This window comes from Leptodactylus fuscus, chromosome 4, assembly GCF_031893055.1.
Source record: "Leptodactylus fuscus isolate aLepFus1 chromosome 4, aLepFus1.hap2, whole genome shotgun sequence".
Taxonomy (NCBI): Eukaryota; Metazoa; Chordata; class Amphibia; order Anura; family Leptodactylidae; genus Leptodactylus; species Leptodactylus fuscus.
The window spans coordinates 191,733,969-191,761,351 of record NC_134268.1 but is presented as its reverse complement, the minus strand read 5'-3'; the positions used below and the strand labels follow the sequence as shown (position 1 = coordinate 191,761,351).

The 27,383-nt window shown below is 45.2% G+C and overlaps 1 protein-coding gene and 1 long non-coding RNA gene across 2 annotated transcripts in view; both read right to left on the bottom strand.

Moving 5' to 3' along the window:
- The window catches only part of LOC142200886 (uncharacterized), a 615,073-nt gene that overhangs the window by 33,633 nt on the left and 554,057 nt on the right, over nucleotides 1–27,383 (bottom strand). The window lies entirely within an intron of this gene.
- RBM33 (RNA binding motif protein 33) overlaps nucleotides 1–27,383 on the bottom strand; it is an 89,418-nt gene that overhangs the window by 23,729 nt on the left and 38,306 nt on the right. Inside the window, exons 12-17 of the mRNA XM_075271517.1 lie at nucleotides 21,337–22,058; nucleotides 20,972–21,142; nucleotides 20,595–20,846; nucleotides 18,140–18,766; nucleotides 4,706–4,996; nucleotides 4,425–4,613 (exon numbers count right to left, since the gene is read on the bottom strand). Of these exons, the coding sequence (XP_075127618.1) occupies nucleotides 4,425–4,613; nucleotides 4,706–4,996; nucleotides 18,140–18,766; nucleotides 20,595–20,846; nucleotides 20,972–21,142; nucleotides 21,337–22,058 (2,252 nt within the window). The remainder of the gene's footprint in view (nucleotides 1–4,424; nucleotides 4,614–4,705; nucleotides 4,997–18,139; nucleotides 18,767–20,594; nucleotides 20,847–20,971; nucleotides 21,143–21,336; nucleotides 22,059–27,383) is intronic.

Here is a 27,383-nt window from a genome sequence, read left to right as displayed (position 1 = left end):
TACACTAGGATTAAACTGTGGATGGAAGGAGATGACAAAATAGTTGTCTCCTAGAGAAAATCCAGATCTCAGAGAAGTGGATATTACAGGACGTTCTGCAGGCTATTCCCCTGAATTTTCTTTAGTGTCCCTTTCAGATCGGGGCTCCAACTAAAATCTAGACCTTTGGTTCCCTTTTTGTAACCTGCACACACCACTTAGGGCCTTCATATGCTGACCAATACCATCATAAAATTGTGCATATGTATAACACCATTACAATTTGCTGTATATGTACATATACTTCTATTTCGTTCAACTCTTCATACCCCGGAGCCATTGGATGGTGCACTAGAGGAAAACGTATGCCAGCCCATAAATCTGGTGGCGCTGATGGCCCCTTCCCCTGCACGCCTTTGCCATGCCCTCTGTTTGGGACAGTTGTGCAGAGGTTACAAAGTCACAATTTGCACAAAAATTCTGGTACAAAATTTGCAACTTTATGCCTTGTACGTCAGAAAACTACAAGGTGTAACAAATCTGGCTCCCATGTAGAGGAAGTCTAGACAACCAGTATACGAGTCAAAAAGATCACCATTGGTCTAGACTTTACAAGCCAGCCTTATAACAAATTAATCTAATAAATCAGACGACTTAATCTCTATTCACAAAACTTACTGTAGGATAATCTGTCTCTGGGGTTCCAAAAACACGTGCTGAGAAAGTACACAGTATGTTACTGCCAACGCCAGATCAATGTCAATACACACAGTGAACATGTATTAAGAGGGGCTGTCCACCAGGTAAGGGAGCCATTTTTTTGGAAAAGGGTCGATTAAATGTAACCCTCCATCTTCCCCCCTTCCCCAAATTCTCAGACACAAATGTATTGGCACCTCTTGCTGGTCTCGATACACGAGAAATGACCAAGGGAGACTAGGAGGTAAAGATCAGCATAAAGGGGGATTGGTGAGGTACCTGAGGGTATCTGAGAGGTATCATCGTTTTATTTCTTTTATATACTATGACCCTTGCAAAAAATTTTACCTGCTGGACAATTCCTTTGATTTTTCATAGACCGATAACCCAGCACCTACACACTATTACTTACTTGTAGTCCCGCAATGTGGAGGACTCCGAGCTCCATAGAATGATGTCCCGTACTGGGACTTCTATAGGAACATACTCTTTGCTGGATCACATAAGCATTTCATTCTACAGAGTCCGCCATTGCAGTTGTTTCATTGCACTAGGAAACCCCCAGTATGGATAGATGGTATTATAAGCTCTGGTCACACCTGATACTGCTATAACCAGAAACCTAAATACTGCCACTGGGTTGTGCTATAGCTCCATAGTAATGTATACAATATAAGCGACACATCTTCTTAAAGAAAGGCACCAAAATATAAGAATGATCACATTTACTGAAATATCTGCTATTGCATGGATCTGCCATCATGGTCTACACTGACTTTGGTAGTTCCATGGACTATGGCAATTGCACTGAAAGTTAGGAACACAAACAAAAGATCGCAAAGCTACGCTCTTTATAAAGAGCTTCCGACACAAGACTGATTATATATCTTAATGTTTGGACGTCCCCCTGAGAACTAAAAATGGCTATACAACTACTGCTCTCAGCTTGGTCAAGCGTGCACATACTGCAGTCCGGATGGCGGAATAGGCCCCTAAAAGGAATAAAGGATCGGGTGGGTGAAATCCAAAATGACTTTTCTTTTGTCTCGGACATCTGCTACATAGGCTACATATGAGGGTGGGTTCATATCTTTGCCCCAATGTCCGCTTCCAGGTTTCCATCTTCTGCTGACAGGAGACGGAAACCCGGCAGACAGTGTCTGCCCGTGAGCGTTTTGTGGTCTCCACGGCGAAACATTTTTTTATTTTTTTTTTAAACCTGGCATGCCCCCCCCCCCCCAAAAAAAAAAACCAAAAAAAAAACCGGTTTCGCCACAGAGAACATAAAACGCTGACGGACGGACACTTTGCAAACCCATTCAAATTAATGGGTTTGAAAATTGGCTGCCGTTTTCTGTCTCCTGTCCAGTTTCTTGGGCAGAAGGCGGAAACTGAATGTGGAGACCGGGCGCACGTGTGAACCCGCCCTAAGTATGCCACTGCATTTTACCTTTATTGGTCAGGGCCAAAGTCCACACAGACAGTAATGGTGTATTTTCCGCCTCTCATTGATTTTAATGGGGGTTCTCAAGTGGAAAGTGCCTGAAAAACGAGCGAGACATTTACTTTTTCTGATAGCCGAAAAAAAAATCAGTTGCCGCTTCCCATCAAAATGAATGGGAGGCGGATTTTTACCTCAAATTCAGTGTCAAATTCGTGTGAACAACCCCTTTGGACAGGCTAGTAACTGATTTACTGTCCCTCTCTATAGAGTTCTCTTACTTCGATATCGGCACATGGCCATGCTCAGTCATAGCGAGTTGTGTTACAGAGAGAACCCAACGCAGCCACGTCTCTGCTGCACGGAATGGCCACTAAACAGCATTTGGTACAGTAGCACTTGGGCCATTTGGGGCTCGCTGGCTCATAACCCGCTATGATGTAGTGAGGGTCATTTCACACACAAATTCAACCCACACATGTACTGCGTTTCCCAGTGAGAAGGTCATGCGCAAATAGCCTAAGACAACTCTCTAGAGAGACAATAACTTCTGGTGTTTCATATTCTAAGCCCTCATAGATTGTAAGCTCTTGTGATCGGTGCCCTCACTCCTATTGTGTGAATGGATTCATTTCTCTGTGACGTCTCATTTTGTATGTAAATGAACCCTATGATTTGTGAAGTGCTACGGAATATTTTGGTTTTGAATAAATAAATTCTATTATTATTATTGGCCCCTATTTCAATCCGTATCTGCTATTAATTTGTGATGGCTCCTCCAGCACCCTGGTTATAATAAAAGATGGCTAAGTGACGGCTTCTGCGCAGAATACATCTTAAAGGGAGTTTCTGGGCTCTAATACAAAAACAACATATATTACGCCCTGTGTTAAAAGACGGAAATGGAGGAAAATTCAGTACATTGGCAAAATGTCCTGTTTGATGAGTTATGATTTAGTTTTATTTCATGACTTTCCGGAGTCCATATTTTCAGCAATGCAGTGAAAGCCATAAATCCCAAAATAATGTGACGAGGCTTTAAAGCACAGCACGGGATTTATATGGGGCTGTACATTATGGAGCTACTTTGCAGAGATAACTGACTGGAACTCACTGACCATATGTCACAGCGAGTTTAGTAGCTTAGATTAGTAATCTAGCGCAAAACTGTATTCCCATCTTAGCTTTTCATGGCTGAGAGCCGTATACCCATCTCCAAGGAGGCCTGAAACATGGAAACTGCACAGCAGGCTGGAAACTGGAACCAAAGTTGTGTAATGCGACCTACAGAAATAATGCAGCTCAGCACGTGTAGGAGTTCCAGAAACAGTGTACAATGTAGTTTTTGAACTCCGAAATACTATTATTTTTATGGAAACAGCATAGAAAACTCAGATGTACTCCAAGCTAGTCGCAGAGACAAGTATGGTAACTAGCCACGGCACAGACTTGGTATAGTGATCTCAGCCACCAGAGAATACTTCCACGTTGCGGAAACGCAGCTTCTTTTGTTGCAGATTTTGCTGCGTTTCTTTGAGTGGCTACATAAGGAATGTGAAATATATAGGAAGTTCTTATACTTCTACCTTCCACTCAATCCACTCCTGGCTTTGGCTCAAAAAACCACAGCAAAATCTGCAACAAAAGACGCTGCGGTACTGGAATGTGGGGCCTCAGCCTTAGTGTATGCCCCTGATAATGGGCCATACACTGAGGGATATACTTTACAGAGGCGCCCACTTGTGATGTCACAGGAAGACAAGGCCAAACCATGTGACATCAACCATGCGACATCTAAAATAACAGGGGGGGGGGGGTACGGACCTGTTCTAGGTTTGTCCACACTGGTCACATTTTACGTCTGGGTTTGCGAGTGGAAAATCTGCTGCCTATCCCAGTAGGGGTCGAATGCACAAGAGGTCTACTAATCTTACCCAGGTGCTGCGGAAAAAGAAAATATACAGCCGAAATTTCTCAGCACGTCATTTTATTCTGCAGGGAATCAGGGTGGATTTAACCTTTTGCTATGTGATGTGTAGAATTTGTTGCAGATTGATCAAGGATTTGCTGTGTAAAATTGGTACGTGTGGACATAGAATAAGCCATGCTATTACCGTGTAGATGCAATCTGCCATCTCATAAGAACCATGATGCTGATGCACCGTGACAATGTAGTCGTAGGTCACTCCTAAGGATTTACTAAAGGACTGTCTGCAAATTCATTAACATTCAATAAGAAATGTTTCGATCTCTGCGGAGTCAGACATTTCGATCGGACAAAGGCTGGCGCCAAAGGGTGACCTACCTGAATTGGTCCTACCGACATCAGCAAGTTTCTCAATTGATGATCGGTGGTTGATGAAGAAAGCCCTTCAACTGACACGACACAAGGCTGAGGCTTGCACTCCACTACGCGAAGGTTTTGTTTGTTTGGCATCAAGCGTCCTCGTCCCATCTGTCCAAGTGCACCTCTGCCTCTACCTCGCATAATGACCTGCCAACAGCGCAAGACACAAACTTAGCTTAGAAACAGATCTATGGCTACTAATGGCATGAAGCAAAACGAATGGCTCATCTCTGCTGTACCTTATTGGGTGGATGCTGTCCGTGCATACTGTTCAGCACATGAGGGGACGGCGACTCTGTCAGTGAAGCCAGTTGACGGGCTTTGACTGGATACTGCTGCTGATATGGCATGTTCTGCTGCACGCTTCCTTTCCCCAGCGTTACTTTCCGCACAGGCCCCGTCTTCTGCTGAAGTCTCTGCTGGAACTGTGGCCTTTGCTGAGTCGGTATTCTCTGTTGAGGCAGGACTCGGGGTTGTGATAGTTGCACTTGTGGATTGCCTTCTGATGCCTGCACAGATATGTTTTCCCCCTGGTTTTTATGGGGGGAAAAAAAAAAAAAAGTATAAAAGTACTGCCGCACAGAGAATAAATAATCTCAGACAGAGCTGCGAGAGGACACATTACAGCTATGGTCTTAAGCAGTACTAAATGGGAAAGGTGCTTGGCTGGAAAAATCAATGCTCTTGTAGCTCAAGGGTAGGAAACAGCGATACCCCTAAAGGTCATATATATGTCGGAAGCTTCTCTTTTTGCTTTAGTGGTTCTCCATCACTGGTGTAATGTAATCCACAGATATAGTAACTCTAGAAACTAAACTGCTGAAGTGTAATATTCATCACAGAACACAACAGTCAATGAAAATTCACTGGGAAGACCCCCCCATAAATAAATAATTAATTAAAAATAAATAAAAATAAATATCTAAAGATCCTGCAGTTCTGACCCCGGCCACTAAGCAAATAATATACAGAGACTTTCTGCAGATTTCTGTGCTTCAGCCACCTGAATTCTCAGCACACTGATGATCACAGCGATCATGTACACTCACCGGCCACTTTATTAGGTACACCTGTCCAACTGCTCGTTAACACTTAATTTCTAATCAGCCAATCACATGGCGGCAACTCAGTGCATTTAGGCATGTAGACATGGTCAAGACAATCTCCTGCAGTTCAAACCGAGCATCAGTATGGGGAAGAAAGGTGATTTGAGTGCCTTTGAACGTGGCATGGTTGTTGGTGCCAGAAGGGCTGGTCTGAGTATTTCAGAAACTGCTGATCTACTGCGATTTTCACGCACAACCATCTCTAGGGTTTACAGAGACTGGTCCGAAAAAGAAAAAACATCCAGTGAGCGGCAGTTCTGTGGGCGGAAATGCGTTGTTGATGCCAGAGGTCAGAGGAGAATGGCCAGACTGGTTCGAGCTGATAGAAAGGCAACAGTGACTCAAATAGCCACCCGTTACAACCAAGGTAGCCAGAAGAGCATCTCTGAACGCCGCACAGTACGTCGAACTTTGAGGCAGATGGGCTACAGCAGCAGAAGACCACACCGGGTGCCACTCCTTTCAGCTAAGAACAGGAAACTGAGGCTACAATTTGCACAAGCTCATTGAAATTGGACAATTGAAGATTGGAAAAACGTTGCCTGGTCTGATGAGTCTCGATTTCTGCTGCGACATTCGGATGGTAGGGTCAGAATTTGGCATCAACAATGTGAAAGCATGGATCCATCCTGCCTTGTATCAACGGTTCAGGCTGGTGGTGGTGGTGTCATGGTGTGGGGAATATTTTCTTGACACTCTTTGGGCCCCTTGGTACCAATTGAGCATCGTTGCAACGCCAAAGCCTACCTGAGTATTGTTGCTGACCATGTCCATCCCTTTATGACCACAATGTACCCAACATCTGATGGCTACTTTCAGCAGGATAATGCAATGCCATGTCATAAAGCTGGAATCATCTCAGACTGGTTTCTTGAACATGACAATGAGTTCACTGTACTCCAATGGCCTCCACAGTCACCAGATCTCAATCCAATAGAGTATCTTTGGGATGTGGTGGAACGGGAGATTCGAATCATGGATGTGCAGCCGACAAATCTGCGGCAACTGTGTGATGCCATCATGTCAATATGGACCAAAATCTCTGAGGAATGCTTCCAGCACCTTGTTGAATCTATGCCATGAAGAATTGAGGCAGTTCTGAAGGCAAAAGGGGGTCCAACCCGTTACTAGCATGGTGTACCTAATAAAGTGGCCGGTGAGTGTATACGTAGATAAGACACAGAATACAAAACTCACAATAAAGTGAATTCACTTCTTATCTACTCCCCACTCTGTTCAATGAGGCCTGAGAAGGTCACTGAGCATGCCTGGAAATCTCTCCCATAGAAGTAAATAGGATCTACCCAGGACGGTTGGTTTATAGCCAATCACCAGGAGACAGAAAGTCACAAACTATTTTAACCTTAGTGGCAAGAGTTAGAATTGTAACTTTTTTGTGACTTCCATTTGTTAAGATATTGTGTCGGGAGGTGTTTGGTGAACATTTCTGCAATATACTTTATTAACCTATCTAACTTCCTTTTAATAGACAACAGGCTGTGAAGTTCCCATTAGCAATGCTCTAAGTATTGTCAGAGAGAGTCTGCCCCGTACACACGTACTCAGTGCAGTATGGAAAGTAGAGCTGAAGCGTTTCCCAAAGGGGGGTTGTCGCTACAAATAGTCGTATCTCCAGTTTGCAACCAACACAAATGGTTCTGGTATCACATGAAAGCTGAGAATCTAAGGTTGCATAAAACCAGAGATACAACCATTAGAGGTGGCCATCCCCCTCTTTGGCAAATGCTACAGCTCTATATACCAGCAATAAAAAATGTGTGCGGATTTCCTTGGTAACGGCTCAGTTAATTGTAAGAGGGAATTTTAGAACCTGTTTTCTAATAAAAGAAAGTTAGATAGGTTGATAAGATATGTTCAGAAAACAACCCTGACACAATAGCAAAAAATAAAATAAAATGGGAGCTACACTTTAATGAGGACCTTTCATGTCCTCCTGCAGATGCGGATTTATATACTACTAGAAAGCAGACTTTCGGTGCCATTAGTTTCAGCCATGATCTCTGTCCACAGTCAGAAGGGCATTTTGACAGTCTAACTGGGCTGTGAGGAACTCCCCTCCTGACAGTACTCATCCATAGCCCATTACTGTCAGAGGGAAGCTCCTTACTGCCCAGTGATGACGCTGAACTGTGAGGAACACCCCGATCCCCCTACCAGTACAGGGCTATGGACGAGTACAGTCAGGAGGGGCGTTCTTCAAAGCTCAGCTAGACTGTAAGGCCCGCCCTTCTAACGGTAGGCAGAGATCAGTGCCGAAACAAACAGTACTGATATCTCCAGCCCCACAACACAGAACGGGAAAGCCGACAGTGTGCTGAATTCAGTGGTATATAAAACCGCATGTGCAGGAGGACATGAACGGTCGTCTTTAAATATAGATAAGAAGATGGAAAATTAAAGACATCAAAATTCTTAAACGTGATTTAAACAACAGATCCTTTCCTGGCGACACTTTCCCTTTAACATTGTACTGCTATTAACTATGTAAATGACAAGTCAGGCCATCAAAAAAGTGGCCTCAGACAACCATGGAAATTGCGATATCCATAAAACCCTCTACCAAACAGCGTTCCCGAAAACCACTACAACAAAGTCTACTTTTTTTCCAAAATTTCTTTTTATTTTTTTTTACCATCCCTGAAGGGTGCAACTCAAGGATACGCTAATATTTTAGGACTGAATGCTCTTTAATATGAAAAATGTACGAGAGGACCGGCAAGCCACGATAGGAGAGAAAAAAAATGATCGACACTGAAAAGAACGGCGGCTCAAACACTAAAGCGGCGGGAGGAATGGTAACGGGAAAAATAAAGATGTTTTCAATAGCTCATAGCAGAGCGCGTCTACGATGAAGATGAAGAGAGCGGCCGAGCCTTCCGTCAGTGTGTTAAGTGTTCGGATACAAAGTGCTGCCGCTGTCAGCTTCCTACAATTTGACAGATCAAATCTTATTTTCCCCTCTCCAACCCCGAGAAGAGATACCGCCGACATCCACCCAGAGCCGGGCAAATTGATTAATCCCTCTCAACAGAAATCACATCTCTTGATTACAAGTCGGAGACGTTAAGCGGTATTATTCTGAAGTGACAACACTTGACAAATTCCCAAACCGCCTCGCTCAGCCTATTGTAGCTGGCATTAACCCCGATGAAAAATTAATTTCCCTTATCTTCCTTCTAAGCCCCAAAATCCAAATCCTCCAAACAGACTACTCTTTCTATAAAGGTATTATGAGAACCTCAGAAAGATTAATTGCATGTCTTCAGGTGACATTAAATTAATTTGGCTGCTGGTGACAGACACTTGATAGTGCATATTGAGCGGCCAGATAACATTGTCAGGATACACAGCAGGACACTGGAGCCTTGTCCCAGGGCAGCCGCGTCCTATGATAAGGCCAATACCTCGCTGTCATTGGCGCTGTTACTGATCTTGGATCTTGGATCTAACGCCGCAGATTTCTATGAGGTCTGACAATGCTACGGCCTTGCAATAAACACGTTCCCTAAACAGTCAGGGAGATGAAATAGAAGATGGGAAATCTTTGCCAACATGCGGTCTCTGAACAATATATCCGAGGATGCGAGTTGTTCCGACGTTCCCAGCGCCGTCAAGCACACCTTTCAAGAAATGGACGTGAGAGTTGTTGGGGGGGAGGAAGGGGAGGTAAAAAAAAAAAAAAAAAAAAAAAAATACGGAAGATGTTGCAGGGATAGGAAAGTCAATTAAAGGGGATGCGATAAATAACGTTTCGGAGATCTCATAGGACAAGGATCAGGCGAAAGAGAAAGGTTTGGGACGGAAAGACGTCAAATCAGGAAATACTGGCGGTTGTTATTAGACACAAAACTGGTGTGGGGAGGGGCAGCACGGTGGCTCAGTGGTTAGCACTGCAGCCTTGCAGAGTTGGAGTCCTGGGTTCGAATCCCACCAGGAACAACATCTGCATGGAGTTTTATTGTTCTCCCTGTGTTTGCGTGGATTTCCTCCCATCTCCCCCAAAAATGTACATTGTGATCCCTATATGGGGCTCACAATCTACAGTAAAATAATTAAAAAAAAAAAAAACTGGTGCAGGGTCAGAGGTTATTTAAGGAATTAGGTGGGGCAAGCCAAGTAACAAAACAAAAAAAGTACCAACTAAGTATGTCCAGGGTATTCGTTAGGTTAACCAAATAAGGCTCCGTTCAGATTTTTTTCACATTCATTTAGCTGTGTAACAAAATAGTGCGCGTCCATTGAAAACAGATATGGACAAGTTTTTTTTTTTATTTAAAGAGGTTGTCCTGGCCGAAAAATTTATTTCATTTATCTTTTTTAAATAGGCTGGGAGACAGGAAAAAAATATCCTACTCCCCTGTTCCCGATGCTCTGCGGTATTCCTCGCCGGCTGTGACGTCACGTGTCCCTTCTGCCGAAGCCACTGATTGGCGGACTCAGCGGTCATGTGCGGCAGGGACCTCCGCCAGAAGAAAACACTGGACTTGACCACGCTCGAAGGCCCCGGAGCACCGGGACAGGAGAGTATGATTTTCTTTTTTTGTTTTACCTCCCCTAACCTATATAAAAAATAAAATTTTGCCCAGACGATCCCTTTAAAGGGATTCTACCATTAAAACCACTTTTTTGTGTGGATAAGACGTCAGAATAGCCTTTAGAAAGGCTATTAGTCTTTTACCTTTAGACGTGGTCTCCACTGCGCCGTTCCTTAGAAATCCCGGTTTTTACTGGTATGTAAAAGAGTTCTCTTGCAGCGATGGGGGCGGGCCCCAGCGCTCAAACAGTGATGACGGCGTCCCCACCACTGCCAGAGAAGTGTCTCCAGCGCCACCTCCTTCTTTGTCCGCAGGATCATCTTCAATGTCTTCTTCCGGCCAGGCTCATAACTTCTAAGCCTTGGGCAGAGCAGACTGCACAGGCGCACAGACCACTGAAAATGGCCACTAATAATACTGAGCAAGCGGCCATTTTCCCGTGGCCTGTGCACCTGCGCAGTCTTCTCTGCCCGAGGCCTAGAAGTTACGAGCCTGTGCCGGAAGAAGACATTGAAGATGATGCTGCGGATGAAGGAGGAGGCGGTGCTGGAGACACTTCTCTGGCAGCGGTGGGGACGCCCTCATCGCTTTTTGAGCGCTGGGGCCTGCCCCCATCGCTGCGAGAGAACTCATTTGCATACCGGTAAACCCAAGATTTCTAATGAACGGAGCGGCGGAGACGACGTCTAAAGGTAAGAGACGAAAAGCCTTTCTAAAGGCTACTCCGACGTCTTATCCACACACAAAAAAAAAAAAAAAAAAAGGTTTTAATGGTAGAATCCCTTTAACGTCTATGTAAATGGATGGACGTCCATTTCCTGCATCTGTATAAACAGATGTTTGTTTTTTTTTAAACAAAACATGGACCCTACTTCTGATCCAAAGTGGGGAACAAGAAGTAGTACATGTAGTGTGCAAGCAAAACTTGTTCCATCTGTGGCTGGCACATGTTGTTATGGCTGGCGTACATCGTGATGGGGCACTGGTGGGTGCTTCACTTCTGAGGGTATTTTAGCTTGAGAATCATATCCGTGTCTATGACAATGTCTTAAAGTTAGGGGGATATTGTCACTCCTTGGGGAGAGACCACCATATAGCTATGTGGAGACTTATTAAGCCTTTAGCACTCCACTTTGCAAGGAACCATGGGAAGAATATGCAAATCTGTCTTCCATGATGTAATTAGGAAGTCAGATGCCTCAGTGTTGCAAACCAATAGAGGGCGCTCACTGGAATGTGCAAGCCTGTCTTCCCTGATAGCCCAATAAAGGCTGCTCCCTTTAACATGCTCGAATTCCAGCATCATTGCAAAACAAAGGCCTCTTGGAAGGTCGAGCATGATGTTAAAGGGAGCAGCCTTTATTGGGCTATTTCACTGAGATTCTGTCTTCCTAATTACATCAGGGAAGACAGGCTTGCACATTCCAGTGAGCGCCCTCTATTGGTTTGCAACACTGAGGCACCTGACTTCCTAATTACATCATGGAAGACAGATTTGCATATTCTTCCCATAATGTCTTGAAGTGTAACTTTTGGGCAACTTTTGATTTTTTTTGCGTTATTTGCGCCATTAATTATTTGGTCAACCTCTCTCTGACTTGGCTGTGTCGGTGGCAGGCCATGGCCACCAAAACCACCTAAGGGTATGTTCATACAGTTTTTTTGCAGGTGAATTTTGACGCGGAATCGCCTCAAAATCCAGCTGCAAAAATATTCTCCCTTTTATTTCAATAAGAGTCCCTTACTTTTTTTTTTCAGCTAATGGGAAAAAGAAGCAACATGCCCTATCTTCCTGCGTCTGACTTGGCCACGGCATCCGCGGCCTGAGGCACATTCATCCGGGCCTAATCAGGTGCGGGATGTTGATGCACCACATCGACATCCTGTTGTGGCTAGCCACACGGGAAAAACACAGCGGAAAACGTTTCCGTCATGTGAACACACCCTAACTTCTCTAAAGAGGCCGCACATATGGACCTGGTACCATATCTATGCACTAACTTGCTTCTGTTACTGGGGCTATATAGGGGGGCGGATTATGGCGCGTAATCCACATCATAATCCGCCCCCTCACAATGGTGGTCTATGGAGACCACTAGCGAGCTGCCCTTTCTTCAGGTAGAATCCGCAGCTCGTTGAGCCACAATGTACACCTGGCAGCAGCAACCTAACGGAGTCGGTGCATTTATTTGAGCTGACTCCAGAGGTGGAAGCCGTGACCTCGACAGTCATGGCAGGCGGGTTTTGACCCGAGAGTGATGCGGCTCCCTGCGTCACTCTTGGTGCCAAAATCCGCCCCCCGTGTGAACTAGCCCTTAAAGTGTAACTAAACTTTTGGACATGTTTTTGATTTTCGGTCAGTATTTGTGTCATTAATACATTTTGTAATATACTTTAGCAATACATTTTGGCTCCTTTCCGTGAAATCCTGCACTTTTCATACGCTTTCTCGGTTGACAGTTGCTCTGACCTCTCACTGCACATGGCACAAGGGGCTGTAAATATCCCAAACCTGACTGTGTTTTCAACCATTGATGTCTATGGAAATCCTACAGGTAGAACTGTATGCTTTGTGACATATGAAACAAGAGAATCTTTCATACGACAGCAAAACAAAGTTTCTACGATTTATAAATACCGTCTGAAGTGACCCTCCCCAATCATCATATTGTCTACATTACACACAATGAGAAGCAGGAACAGCTCTCAATAGAGAAGCTACAGTAAGAGGGGGGAGGGGGGGAATCAAGGTTTCATAGAAAGGAGCCAAAATGTGTTAATAAACTATATTACAATATGTATTAATGACACAAATACTGCCAGAAAATCACAAGTTGTCTAGAAGTTTAGTTACACTTTAATAGAGCTCTAAATATTAAGCCTTCTTACACCAGATATAACATCCAAACCAAGTAACAGAATAAAGTTACTGCATAGATATGGTAGCAGGACTATATGTGCGGCCTCCGTCTAAGCCTGGTCTTTAGAGATGTTAGATCAGTGATGGCAAACCTATGGCATGCAGAGTCCCCTCTGCTGGCACGTGTGCCCTGATCGCTCACTAACAGGGAATCCGGTGCAAATGCACATCCAGCTGAAAACTGTCAGTGTAGGCCATTGCGGGGAAGACTGTACTGTGTGTGGGGGCCATTGCGGGGCAGATTGTACTGTGTGTGGTCCCCTCACTATTTATATCACACAGTATCTGATTTATAGCAGACATGATAATATTACAGGTCATAATAACATTGCACGGAGCTATAAAACAGATCTGTGTGATGTAAATAGTGAACATTAATTGTTCCAAAGTACCAGATGCGGAGACCTTCACCTTTCAGCACATGCTCTATAGAGCCCCAGTCACATGACTGTAATTTGTGGGTCCACAGAGTTTTAAGGTTAAATTGCCGTGTTGGCACTTCGCGATAATTTATTGGGTTTTGGGTTGCAGTTTGGGCACTTGGTCTGAAAAAGGTTTGCCATCACTGTGTTAGGTGGTCAGTCAAGCCAGAGAGGTTTCCTCCTTCTTAGCCGCTGGGAATAAACTGCAGTAACTTGGTTCAGCCACTACACAGAGTAGAGCGCTGTCCGTTTCCCAATCCGTGGGGGTGCCAGGTGTGCGACCCCACCCATAAGATACCGATCACCTGTCCTTAGGAAAGATCATCAGTACTTTTAGCCTGTAAATGGGAATGCCATGACAACATGACCTATTGCTTAAAACTACAGATGAGCGAACACTATTTGAAATGGCCGTTTTGAATAGCACGCACCCATAGGAATGAATGGAAGCGGCCGGCACGCAGACTTTGCCAGCGGCCGGCTGCTTAATCCCCAGCAGAAACGGCCGTTTCGAATAGTACTTGCTCATCTCTACTTAAAACAAGTTTTATGTTAAACATTTGTTTCTAATTTTCCACGCACTTATATATACACTAAAAAGGGCTAAAAACCTTGCAATTCCAACTCTTGCTACCAAGCCTAAAATTCTCTATCACTTCCTGTTTCCCATGGGCCGAAATCACAATGGAGCAGAGCAATTGACTTCTACAGGAGTTTTCTAGGCATGCTCTGTATACTGTGCAGAAGGGGAGTATATAAGATATGAAGTCACGTATTGTGACTTTGTCTAATCTGCATATACATGGACATCAGTGTGCAGATAAGACAAGCGGCTGCTGCAAAGAATTCTCCTACAGAACAAGAAGCAGCAGCACATAATTTGGCTTAGTGGTAAATGCGAGTGCTGCAGGATCTTTATAATATACCGTACATAAAAAATGTAAAGACGCTCTCCAGGAAAAAGTCAAAACCCACAGTATCCCTGAGATTGCTATGCACAGCCCCAAGTCCTTGTTCTCTCCACTTTCAATCCCAGCTGGACCAGACTCTGAGAGGTTCATGTGACTGCTGCAGCTCATCCTGGACCTCAGCAGTCTGTGGTAAGGGACCAGTGATGTCACCAGTGTCACACCAGCATCTGCTGAGGCCACTGGTTGGTCAGAACTGTCACATGAGCCGCACCTCTAAGGCTGGAGCCTAGGACTCTCTGTTTTGGGTTTTTTTTTTATGACTTTACTTAGAATAGCCCTTTAAATAAAATTTACTCAAAACTCTTAACATAAAACTTAATTTAAAAAAAACAAAAAAACAATGAGCAAAATGTTTTGGTTTTTTTATGTTAAATACTTTAATAATTTATGATTTCTTAAAAACTTTTCCATGTCTGTATTCTTTATTTAAAAAATAAATAAATAAATATATATATATATATATATATATATATATATATATATATATATATATATATACACACACATACACACACTATATATATTATATATAGCAATTTCCACTCTGGCTGCTATGCCTAATAATAGGCTGACACTTGCAAAGTGTGTGTGTTGGCTCTTTGCAGCAATCGTCTCATTTACATCAGAGACAGAATTACTCTATACGTAACACACGGACCCACTATCGCAGCCACTACAAATAATATATTATGCCACAACTTATCTACCTCCTCCTTCCCTGCACACAACATGTCTAGAAAACTCTTCCATAGATCTCAATGAGTTCACTCCAAACTACTGCTGCCAATGAATCTGCTGTAAAGCATATCACTAAATGCTGTTAAGGGGAGAAGCAACGGCAAGATGGCTGCCCCCAGAAATCACATACAGAAAACAGAACTTGATTGTTGATACACTCCCTTTACAATTGGATCTCCATGAAGTGATGACTGACCATATGGAGTAACTTTTAGAAAGGGGCCACTTTGGACAATCCTTACATGTTAGACGCTTATCAGAAATTGCCCCCTTTTCCCCTCAGGCCATTCCGCTGTTGAGGAGGCTGCGGCCTCTACAATACTTACAAAGCAAAGGGCCAAACATTTGTGCAGAAGCTGTGCTTATTATTGCAGCTCAGCCCATTCACTTGAATGGGACTGAGCTCTGATCGGGCCATGTGACCATATCAGCTAAAGATCCATGTGTACCTCCTAATAATTTTATTTTATTTATAAATGAAGATTATGAGCCCCATACAGGGATCACAATGTACATTTTCCCTATCAGTATGTCATTGTATTATGGGAGGAAATCCACACAAACACGGGGAGAACATACAAACTCCTTTCAGATGTTGTTCCTGGTGGGATTCGTACCCAGGACTCCAGCACTACAAGGCTACAGTGCTAACCACTGAGCCACCATGTTGCCCCTTACCTCCTAATAAATTTGTTGCAACGTGCCCAGCTCATTTTCGGCGGGTATATCTTACAAAGTCCACCAAATTTATTAAGAAGTGAATGGCGACGAAAAAAACCCAAACAAGCAAACTAAACCAGATACATACAGGGCAGCGCCGAAGTATAGAAGACCATAAACAGATGGCAAAGGAGGGGAAGACTTGATTAAATAAGGAAATTAATATTTAACAGGAAAAAAATTGCTTCCCAAATCTGAGAAGACAACATAATGCAGCAAATGGCCTTTACATTGGGAGAATATGCTTATTCAAGCAAAGGTAATGTATTAATCTCAGGGACAGATTTGTGCCCAGTGGCCTTAAGGAAGGATCTCTGTGGGGGTTTCCTTTTGTCTGTCGCACAATTTTCTGCAAATAATCATCCCAAAATGTGACTTCAATTCGCTTCGGGAAGTGATTGATTCAGATTCTCGGTATTAGTAGATAAAGTCGGCACAAGGTTCTGGCCTGTGGTGCTATCTCCCAATGTCTCTCCCCCGTCCTATGGGGTTAAATATCTTGGAAAACATACGGGTGATCAATCTCAAATGTTTGGAGAGCGGTGACATCCTGGAGAGGTGGGCACAATTAAATGGCCATCCGTCTGCCAGGAAGGCTTTCCTACCCGCTCCCCGCTGTCACTCTCCCTGGCATTCAATTGGCCGATGAGCTTTTCTTAAAGCCACGCAGGACCCCGAGCCGGTGACTTGCACAAAGTCCGGGGGCATCTGCCTGCTTTATATTACTGATAAGTCCACAGAAAGCCGCTAAAGGAGGAAGGGGGGATGGTATGGGAAAGGTTTCACCTATCGGGGAAAACAGAACTTGAGATTGTATTTTCTGATGACCCTTAGCATCTACGCCATAAAGGGGCCGATCAATGCTGGAGGGGTCGGTGTTCAGAAAATAAAGGGGCATCCAATGATTGGGGGGGGGGGTTCTTGTTGTGAACATTCAAGAATTTATAAAAAGGGTTTTAGGTTAAATGGGTTTTCACACCAATAACTAAAAAAACCCAAAATATCAGAATTAAAGTAATATTCGCTTCCTCGCCCCATATTTCTCTGTCTGAATGGGCCCTTAGTGGTTATTTAGACGAGAGGGTTATGTGCTGGCAGTTTTATTATCAGCCTGCTTATTAAGGACCAGTTCACACATGAATGAACCTAGTTAGAGATGAGTGAGTACTGTTCGGATCAGCCGATCCGAACAGCACGCTCGCATTGAAATGAATGGACGTAGCCGGCACGCGGGGGGTTTAAGCGGCCGGCTGGCGTCAAAGCGGAAGTACCAGGTGCATCCATTCATTTCAATACGTGCGTGCTGTTCGGATCGGCTGATCTGAACAGTACTCGCTCATCTCTAAACCTAGTCAATGGGGAGCCTTGATCTGTGGACTCTGCAGCACTTATTTTTCCAGTGTCGTGCCGCGATCTCTGCCTCCAATGAAAACAGCGGCAAGTAGACACGGCGCAGTTTGGGCAAAATCCACTACAAAACCAGTGGCGGATTCTGCTGTGTGAATGGATCAAACAGTCCACATGACCTATCCTTTAAAGAGGTTGTGTAGGACTTCAAAAACATGGCTGCTTCTCGGGAAGTGACATCACATCACCAATGGACATGATGTCACTTCTTGAGAAGAAGAAAACAACCATATTTTGGAATCTCTGGACATACCCTTTAAATACCAGAACCTGCCATTTCCACATCATATTTATAGATCCTTCAGCAAGTTAAAAGCTATGCGGGATTCGTAAACGTGTTACCCTTACACGGCACGCACGAGAAAATAAGCGCTAACACTATTACAGATACATCCAACATTTACCATACAAATCCAATAGACCAGTGATGGAGAACCTTTTAGAGAACGAGGGTCCAAACTGCAACCCAAAACCCACTAATTTATCACAAAGTGCCAAAACAGCAAATAACCTTAATACTGTGTGGGTCCACGATTGCAGACATTTACGGACCTGCAAAATACAGTCATGTGAATGGGGCTTTATAGAGCTTTCTGCTCCACTGTGACCCCCACACAATCCAAACTGCTCCACAGCGGCCTCCACACAGTATAATCTGCTGCACAGATGGGTGCCCAAAGAGAGGGCTTAGGTTCGCCATCACAGCAATAGACTATTTGGCTGGTCAGTTCGTGCCTCTGTAGTACTGGACCTACGTGTGAATGGGGGACACATATTTTAGATATGGAAGAAAACTATTTAGAATACAAAGTAAGAAATCATTTTGGACTTACCAATCCAGATAACTTCACTACACGGACTTTCGGGCCAGGCGCTTGGTCGCCACTGCTACTATTTGACCTCTGCATGACTGTCCTCTTTGTAGCCATGGTTCTTTGTTCTGGCGGCTTTCCCTGGACCGGAACTACTTTTAGAGTCTGTTGTTGCCCAAAGGGGGCAGCAGCAGCCCCAGCGGGGCGGACCGGTTGCACTTTTACCAGCTGGTTTTCTGATACTCCCCTATTTTGCACAGTCTGTTTGACCACTTTCTTCTGTACACTGGGTCCAGCGCTCTGCAGAAGGGGGATTTTCTGCGGGAGGATGGCCGATAAGGACTCTGGCTTCCTCGATACCAGTCGATTTTTCACATTTGGCCGGGCTGAGTCGGTCACGTGAGTCATTATCGGGCTACTGTTATTTTCCGCCGCCGTGATGGCTGGTTTCTCGGCCTCCGCTGGGGCCGGCTGCGGCACGCTTGGCGGTTGCTGTTGCTGTGAAAGCCGCTCGAGCAGTTCCTTTTTCCTGGCGCCAGCCTGCTGCTGCCGTCGTAGCTCCTTCTGCTTTAAGATCTCTTCTCTTAAGCGCTTCTGTTCTTCGATCTTCAAGCGGTATTTTCTCGTCTCTTCATCTTCGTCGGGAAACTTTATTTAAAACAAACAAAAAAAACATAGACAATAATTGTGGATGTTTTTCTCCACGCCTGGTTTAGCTACCATCATCGCTCTCCGTGCACTTGGCAGTCTGAACACGCACAGAAATGGTTTGTGGCGCTCTATAAATACAGGATGAAACAAGTATGGAGATACCAGGGCGCCCTTCTGTCAGATCGCTTTATCTCCTTCCCTACTGACAAACTAACAAAGGTAGTGAGGTAAATGACCTGAAAAGGTTTCATTAGAACTATTGATTTTTCTTACAGAATTTTACAGCATGATCTCCAAGTCATTTGTCACACAATAATTGCTTATAATGAACACCACAAGCCAAGTGGCTGACCTTGAACTGGTGCCCCCTCCTCAAGAATCAAAATCATGTCAATTGCAAAGCTGGAATATTAATGGTATACGGCAAAGACTTATTATTCTGCGGCCATGCCTTCTGAGGAGGAAAATAATAAGCATCAAATAACCTTTGCTCGCTCTGTGCTCTCTAATAAGAATCCAAAGGCAATGGAAGTTTATTAGGGGACAAGTGGACGGGGCGTCTTGCTTGGAACTGGGAAAGGGAGAAAAGGACGTGAGGTCCTTGCTGAAATTCTCCAAGGAGTGCTATAGATAAAACACGGAAGCAGAAGGTATGGACAATGCTGGAATGAGATATTTGACAGGTCTGAACAGGCATCTGTCATTGTGAGAGATCTCTAAATTAGGAGATGTCGTATTAGGAATGAGGCACAGATTAGGGGGCAGATTCCAACCACATTCTGCCTCCCATTGTGTTGGAAAAGATCGCAGCAGGACGCTGAAAAAAAAATAAGCACCCTGGTCGATCTCGCCGCCGCCGATTCAGGGCTGTTAGGCCGGTTCACAAGCGGCCAATCGGCAGAGGAAGTCCTTTTCTGCCATGTGAACCGTCCTGTAAAGGGATTATCTGGGAAGCAGATGTTGATTGAATATTCTTAGGACAGGCTCTGAATATGACATTGTTAGGGGTCTGACTGTCAGGACCCGCTGCTGATCTGCTGTTAGATGGCACACATCCCCATTTAAGTCATAGTTTTATATAAAACTTATTTAAGAATTTTTTGGGATATTGATTTAAATTTTCCATGTTATTGTCTATATTTTTTTTAAAAAAATCCTAAAATCTTTGCAATTCCAACTCTTGCCACTAAGCCTGAAAACAACAATTTATTAAAGAGGACCTTTCATGGTCCGGGGCACAGGCAGTTCTATATCCTGCTGGAAAGCTGACAGTGCGCTGAATTCAGTGCACTGCCGGCTTTCCCGATCTGTGCCCCGGGTGAAGCGCTATCGGCCCGGTACCGTAGCGCTTTACAGTCAGAAGGGCGTTTCTGACCATTAGCCAGGGACGTCCTTCTGCCTCGCGGCGCCAATCACGCTGTGCTGTGGAGCGGGGAGGAACGCCCCCTCCCTATGCTCACAGTGTTTGTCCATAGGCGAGTATTATCAGGAGGGGAGGGGGCGTTCCTCCCCGCTCCACAGTACAGCGCTATAGGCGCTGCTGTGGAGAAGGACATTCCTGACTGACTGTCAGAAACACCCTTCTGACTGTAAAGCACTACGGTACCGGGACCGATAGCGCTTTACACCGGGCACAGATCGGGAAAGCCGACAGTGCGCTGAATTCAGTGCACTGTCAGCTTTCCAGGAGTATATAGAACTGCCTGTGCCCGATCTGATGAAAGGTCCTCTTTAAGGTATCTGCAGGTTTGGCTTGATATGCTGGACTCTGTGACAGACTCCCTTTAATTCAGCTTTTAGACACAGGGCATGGAACACGACTTGCCTGCTCTTCGACATTAGGTTCCTGCTTAATCGGGGTGGTAGTGTTCACAGGTTTGCCTGCTTGCGTGGTGCCGGGAGTTTCTGGCACAGTTTGTGGTGTCGCAGCTCCAAGAGGCTTAACCTGCGCAGATCTTCTCCTGTTAACGTCTGGTGTCAAAGTGGAGGGTGCAATAGGCAACTCCCTTAGATTACTGTTCCTCTGATGAAGTGCTTGTGGATTGTGAGCTTTAGCCATATTTTGACCTGGGGTACTCTGTTAAAGGAAACATATTCGGCAATTGAAAGAACAAGAACATTTAAGACATATGTAGAATACGTGCAGAAAAAACACGCCACATGTAAATATTACACAGCATATAGATAGTAAGCAATGCCTACCTGTCTCGGCTTTGGAGGACCGTGTCTTTGCTGACCTGGCATTCTATGGGAAGGTGTCTGGGAAGTCTGGGCTCTAAATGGAGGTGGTTGTTGGGTTAACACTGTAGGCTTTGGTAGCCCCCCATGGTGGTGGGGTTGATGTAACTGCTGTATTGGAGGCTGCATATGGCCCTATAAAGAGAGGCACAAACATAGTGCAAATGGATAAACATAATTCAGATAAATCACAAAAAAAATCAATTAAAACATGGACAAAAAGTTCATTGAAAACATGAGAAAATGGGACCATATAGACCTCTATTCTGTTTTAAACTAGTGAATCTTGGCAATTACATTTGTAACTATCCAAACAAAAATATACATACCTGCATATTGGACTGGGAATGGGGCACAAATGGTTGTCCTGGTGGAAACTGCTGCCTTGGTGGAGTAAAAGGTCTTATGTTGCCTGAAGGTTGGTTGAAAGGAGGCATTCCCAATGGATTTGGAGACGGCATGGTGATGCGTACGGGGCGCTCTCTTGAAAATCCTGGGGAGTTAAACCCTGGCTGAGGACCAGGCTGAGGAAAGTTTGGCTGAAGACCAGCACCTGGTTGGTTAAACCCAGGCTGCGGTCCAGGGTTTAACTGGTTAAAACCAGGCTGGTTAAGACCTGGTGGATTAAATGGCGGCTGAGGTCCAGACTGATTAAACCCCGGCTGAGGTCCGGGCTGGTTGAAATTTGGCGGGTTAAACCCTGGTTGGTTACCTGAAGGGTTAAAGACAGGCTGAGGACCAGGAGGGTTAAATCCTGGCTGAGGGCCTGGTTGGTTAAATCCAGACTGTGGGCCAGGTTGGTTAAAGCCTGGCTGACTGAATCCGCCTTGTGGCCCGGGAGGATTAAACCCTGGCTGTGAGCCGGGTCCAGGTGGATTAAAGTTAGACTGGGGCTGACTGAATCGGGGTGGCTGGTTAAAAGCCTGTCCAGGAGGATTGAAGGGTGGAACGTTTTGGTTAAGAACCGGGTGATTGGTATTCATAAGAGGTGGAGGAGGAACAGGAGGAGGATTTCTCTGATCAAACATATGGTGGGAGGGAAACCGCGGCTCTGCAGGGAACAGAAAGAGAACAGTGGTAAGTTCAAGAGAAATGTGAAAATCATGTGAAAAAGTATTTGTACAGTAAGAAATGTAATACACGTCAATGAAAAATGTTGCTGCTTTATGGTTGAAAAACCTCTGTAACGTTCCCACCACTAGGTGTCTCCCTTCTAGCCAATTTACAATTGACTTCTTTGTTACTAGAGAAGTATATCCCTAGCAGAAAGACATCAAGACAGATGTGAGGGGGAGGGCTTGTCTCTCTTCACAAAGTGAATGTAGATGGGAAGGGCCGATTCTCTTCACAACCTCACACATGTCTGCAAACTACGAGGACTGAAGATTCTGCAGCATCTCACAGCTTATAATGTAAGAAAATAATCCTCTATGTACTTGTATATACGTCTGGCTGCTTGTGTAGTTACAGATGGGATATTGTTCACAGATGGCGGCAGCTTTCCTGACTGTGTCATGCCTGCGTGGTACATACTAGAATGTAAGTAGGTATGTGCATATATCCACTCTATATTTGCAGTCCAGTGTTCCTGGATCTATTATATTATTATGCTCATTTGGTGTTTTCTCAGCCGCTATACAGGGTACAGCTGCTGGAAAGAGCTCCTATGCTCGGGACTGCTGGGCATCTCAAAGGTCAAAAGCCAACCTGTAACGGAGCAAAAGTATACGTCCTTCCTCCGGAAAATATCTTGAATCAACAGGGACGCAAGAGGTCGGGAGACAACAGCAATTTATTGTAATCCACAAAGTTAGTAGCCGGCGGCGGTCACATCAACCGTAATAACAATAAGTCCACAGAAGTCACAATCCAATGATAACTTTGGTTCCTTGGTCCTGTAACTAAGTCCTGGCTCTCTGCAGAGCTGTGCACAGGCCGGCTAACACATACTAACTGCAAGCTACAACTATATACTAAACTGTTACTTCCTCTATCTGTGGGTGGGAAGGGCTGAGTCACAGATCCTTCCCCCCTCACCTATACCAAGGAGAGCAGACTCCCTGTCTACTATGGACAATGCACCGTCCAACATCTTCTTGGAGACACTGATCAGATTATCTCCACCCATTGTCCTCACTGGTCCTCACTAGTTAGAGGTATTTGCATACAATGTGCTAACACACTAGACCCTAATCAGCCAACTACACATTGATGTATATAACAGGTTAGAGAATACATTCCACATGAAATATATATTACACATTGCCTATAGTATAGACTCTAACCATCCCGTGACAACCCCTCCCCCTCTCAAAACATGTGCATGACACAATTGGCCTACACAGGTAAATTGGGGAATGCACATCAGTCTCTATAGCTCATATTTCCTCCTGCCGGGATAACCCATCTGCGTTCTGGTGTTGGTTCCCTCGGCGGTACTGAATGGTAAAGTTGTAGAGTTGAAGGGCTGGCATCTGGCAGAAAATCCGGTCGATCCATGTTGGCGTCTCTCTGAGCTTGGCTTCGGGTCACTGCTCCCACAAAGTGGCACTGTAGATTTCCAACATCGTTGCCTAACAGAACATCGGCCGGCAGCCCGCTCATCACACCAATTGTGCATCGTTTTGGTCCATAACCATAGTCGAGTTCCACGGTAGCTTTAGGAATACGTTTCCGAGTACCTCCTGCCAACTCGATAGAAAGGCCAGGGCCCTCCTCTAGGGCCTCGGGTCGAACCACTCGGGGGTCCGCTACCGTTAGGAAAGCTCCCGAGTCCCGGAATCCAACAACTGTTCGGCCATCCAGTAGGACCTCCTGCAAGTGCTTCCGCTGAAGGTTTGCGGGATGTGTGGCGGAAGGCTGAATCCCATAGACCCCTGGAGGTGGAACAGATGGGTCATTCATGGAGTCATCTGGAAATGGGGCCAAACTTTCAGTCCTAGGGGTGGTTCCCAGGTAGTGAATAGGCCGGGATGCCACGGTGGCCCGTGCCCCCATGTTAACAGGGCAACTAGCTTGCAAATGTCCAGGCCTCCCGCACCCAAAACATCTGCGCTCTAGCATTCTTCCAGTAGGTCGTTGTCTAGGGACAGGGTTGTTCATAGCTGGAGGCCGATGGGCTGGGGCAGGGGTAGAGGGGGAATTGTAATCCTGAGGCCGGGCACAAAAGGTGGGTGGCTGGATGAAGGGTGTCTGGCGGACTGTGGTAGTTTTCCGCTCCTCTGCAAACAACCTCTTCCACTGCGGCTTGATGGTCAGGCCCTCATCTGCAAGGGAAGCAGCTTGCTCCACTGTGGCTGGGTTCCGTTCCAGCACCCACTCACGGATCTCAGCGGGGCACTGGGAAAAGAACTGTTCCTTAAGTATGACTTGGAGGATCTTATCGACTGTGACAGCCTCCTCTCCTTCTAGCCAGCGCTTGCATGCTTGCTTCAACTTGTGGGCGAACATGTGGAAGGAGCTTCCCCCATTGTAAGACAAAGAGCGGAACTGAACTCGGTAGGTCTCTGGAGTGACTGCATAATACTTCTGCACCGCTCTTTTAATGGCCTCATAGTCCCGCTGATCACTAGGGTCCATGGCTCTGAGAGCTTCCGCAGCCCCATCTCGTAGGTGCCCCACCAGATACCGGACCCAATCCTTCTCTGGGACTTCCATCAGGCGGCACTGGTGTTCGAAGTCCTGAAAATATCCATCAACATCCCCAGCCGCTTCATCAAAGGTCTTGAAGTGTTTATGGGAGACATATGGTGGTTCTCTCACTGTTGGGCTGGGGGTCGACGTTTGATTATAATTCCGCGTAGTTATCTCAGCCATTCGCATTTCATGCGCCATTCTTTCCTTTTCATGCGCCATTCTCTGTTCCTCCTTCTCCGTTTCCTGAGCCCTCTGTAACGCTCTACTCCTTTGCTCTGCAGTTGCTTCTAGCCCCAGCACTGCCAATTCCTCCTCATACAAAACAACCCATCTGCTCTTTTGGGTCTGTACCTGCCACTCCCGTATCTCTCCAGTCTCCTGGGGGCAGCCCTCCTCATGGTCGCTTTGCAGGGTCATCTCCTCCAGTGCCTCGATCAGTTGCTCTTTCGTTCTTCCCTGATAACTCAGGTTTAGTTCCCGGGCCCTTACTTGTAGACTTGCCATAGTCCAGTTCCTGTATTCTGAGGTTGTGGCTCCATTAATCGCTGGGCTGCTGTAGTCCATCTCGCTGTCCGCTGTTGATCCCACCGCTGCCAACCAGTTGTAACGGAGCAAAAGTATACGTCCTTCCTCCGGAAAATATCTTGAATCAACAGGGACGCAAGAGGTCGGGAGACAACAGCAATTTATTGTAATCCACAAAGTTAGTAGCCGGCGGCGGTCACATCAACCGTAATAACAATAAGTCCACAGAAGTCACAATCCAATGATAACTTTGGTTCCTTGGTCCTGTAACTAAGTCCTGGCTCTCTGCAGAGCTGTGCACAGGCCGGCTAACACATACTAACTGCAAGCTACAACTATATACTAAACTGTTACTTCCTCTATCTGTGGGTGGGAAGGGCTGAGTCACAGATCCTTCCCCCCTCACCTATACCAAGGAGAGCAGACTCCCTGTCTACTATGGACAATGCACCGTCCAACATCTTCTTGGAGACACCGATCAGATTATCTCCACCCATTGTCCTCACTGGTCCTCACTAGTTAGAGGTATTTGCATACAATGTGCTAACACACTAGACCCTAATCAGCCAACTACACATTGATGTATATAACAGGTTAGAGAATACATTCCACATGAAATATATATTACACATTGCCTATAGTATAGACTCTAACCATCCCGTGACACAACCCATCGGGTATTCACCCTCTATCCAATGGATAGAAGATAACTACGTTTCATGGCATAACTCCTTAAAGGGGTCCTATCATTAAAACGTAATTTTTTTTGACTAACACGTAGGAATAGTATTGAGAAAGGCTATTCTTCTCAACGCTGCCGTTTGGTAGAAATCCAAGTTTTCGTCTGTATGCAAATGAGTTCTCTCACAGCACTGGGGGCGGGCCTCAGCGCTAAAACAGCACTGGGAGCATCCCCAATGCTGCGAGAGAGCTCTCCAGCGACACCTCCATCTTCTTATGGAACAGCCTTTCCTCGCGTCTTCTTCCGGGGCTGGAGTGAAACTTCTACGCAAGAACAAGTCAGCTGTACTGTCGGGCCTCGGGCAGAGCCAAGTGTGCATGCCCACCTGGTTTAAGCGGCGAATTACTTGTGCCCGCTTACACAGTAAGCAGGGTAAGCTGCCACAAGAAAATGGCCGCTTACTCCATGCCCGACTTGCACTTGCATAGTATTTCAACCCAAGCCTTGGAAGAAGACGCCTGGAGAGGCCGTTCCTGAAGATGATGGAGGCAGTGCTGGAGATTTCTCTCGCAGCATTGGGTACGTCCCCAGTGCTGTTTGAGTGCTGAGGACCGACCCCAGTGCTGCGAATGAACTCATTTGCATACCGAAGAAAACCGGGATTTCTACCGAATGGCGGCACTGAGAAGACATCTAAAGGTAGGAGAAGAATAGCCTTTCTTAAGGTTATTCTTACGTGTTGGTCACAAAAAACTGTGTTTTAATGATAGGATCCCTTTAAAAAATAACTATTATAGTAATGGTTAAGACACAACTCCTGTGATTTAAAAAAAAATAAAAATGTAATTCCCGGTTTGTACATGTATTTTTGGTACACTATATCAAATAATATCTAGATATTGGCAGCCATAATACATTCCTCATACACTCAGCATGAAATAACTGCACTCCAATGATAGACATAAGAGGCTGCAATACCTGACTAAAAAACATTTCTAAATGAAGACTCCATTAGAGAACCTTACATATGATGATGTGGGTAGTTGGCATGTGGACAGCACCAAATGATATCATTGGGCCTGTATTTCAGCAAACAGAAGAATGGGGGACCAGAAGTCTTCCAAACTTCCTCCTTATTAATGGAGCACCAGTGAACTTGTGCGACCAATGCTCCTTTCACTGATATGGGACTTCCAAGGGCTTGGGGATCATTGAGGGACCCAGAAGTCAAAGTCCCAGAAACCTCACACTTATCCCTTATCCTGTGGCTAGGGAATAAGTGTCCTTAATGACACAACCCCTTTAACATTCAAGTTCAAGTCCAATTTCTTTATGGAATTTGGGTAAGTGGAAAAAGTTGCAACATGGGAAAAGGAACCCAAATTCAATTTTGCCAATTAAGCTTTTACACAATACTTGCTTCAAAAATCAAATGTAAATCTTTGAAAGGTCCTTCTGTCCTTCAGAGTCGGAGTTGGGACAACTTTAGGATGGCGTGGAGTACGAAAAAAGTTACCGACTAGTGACTCAAAA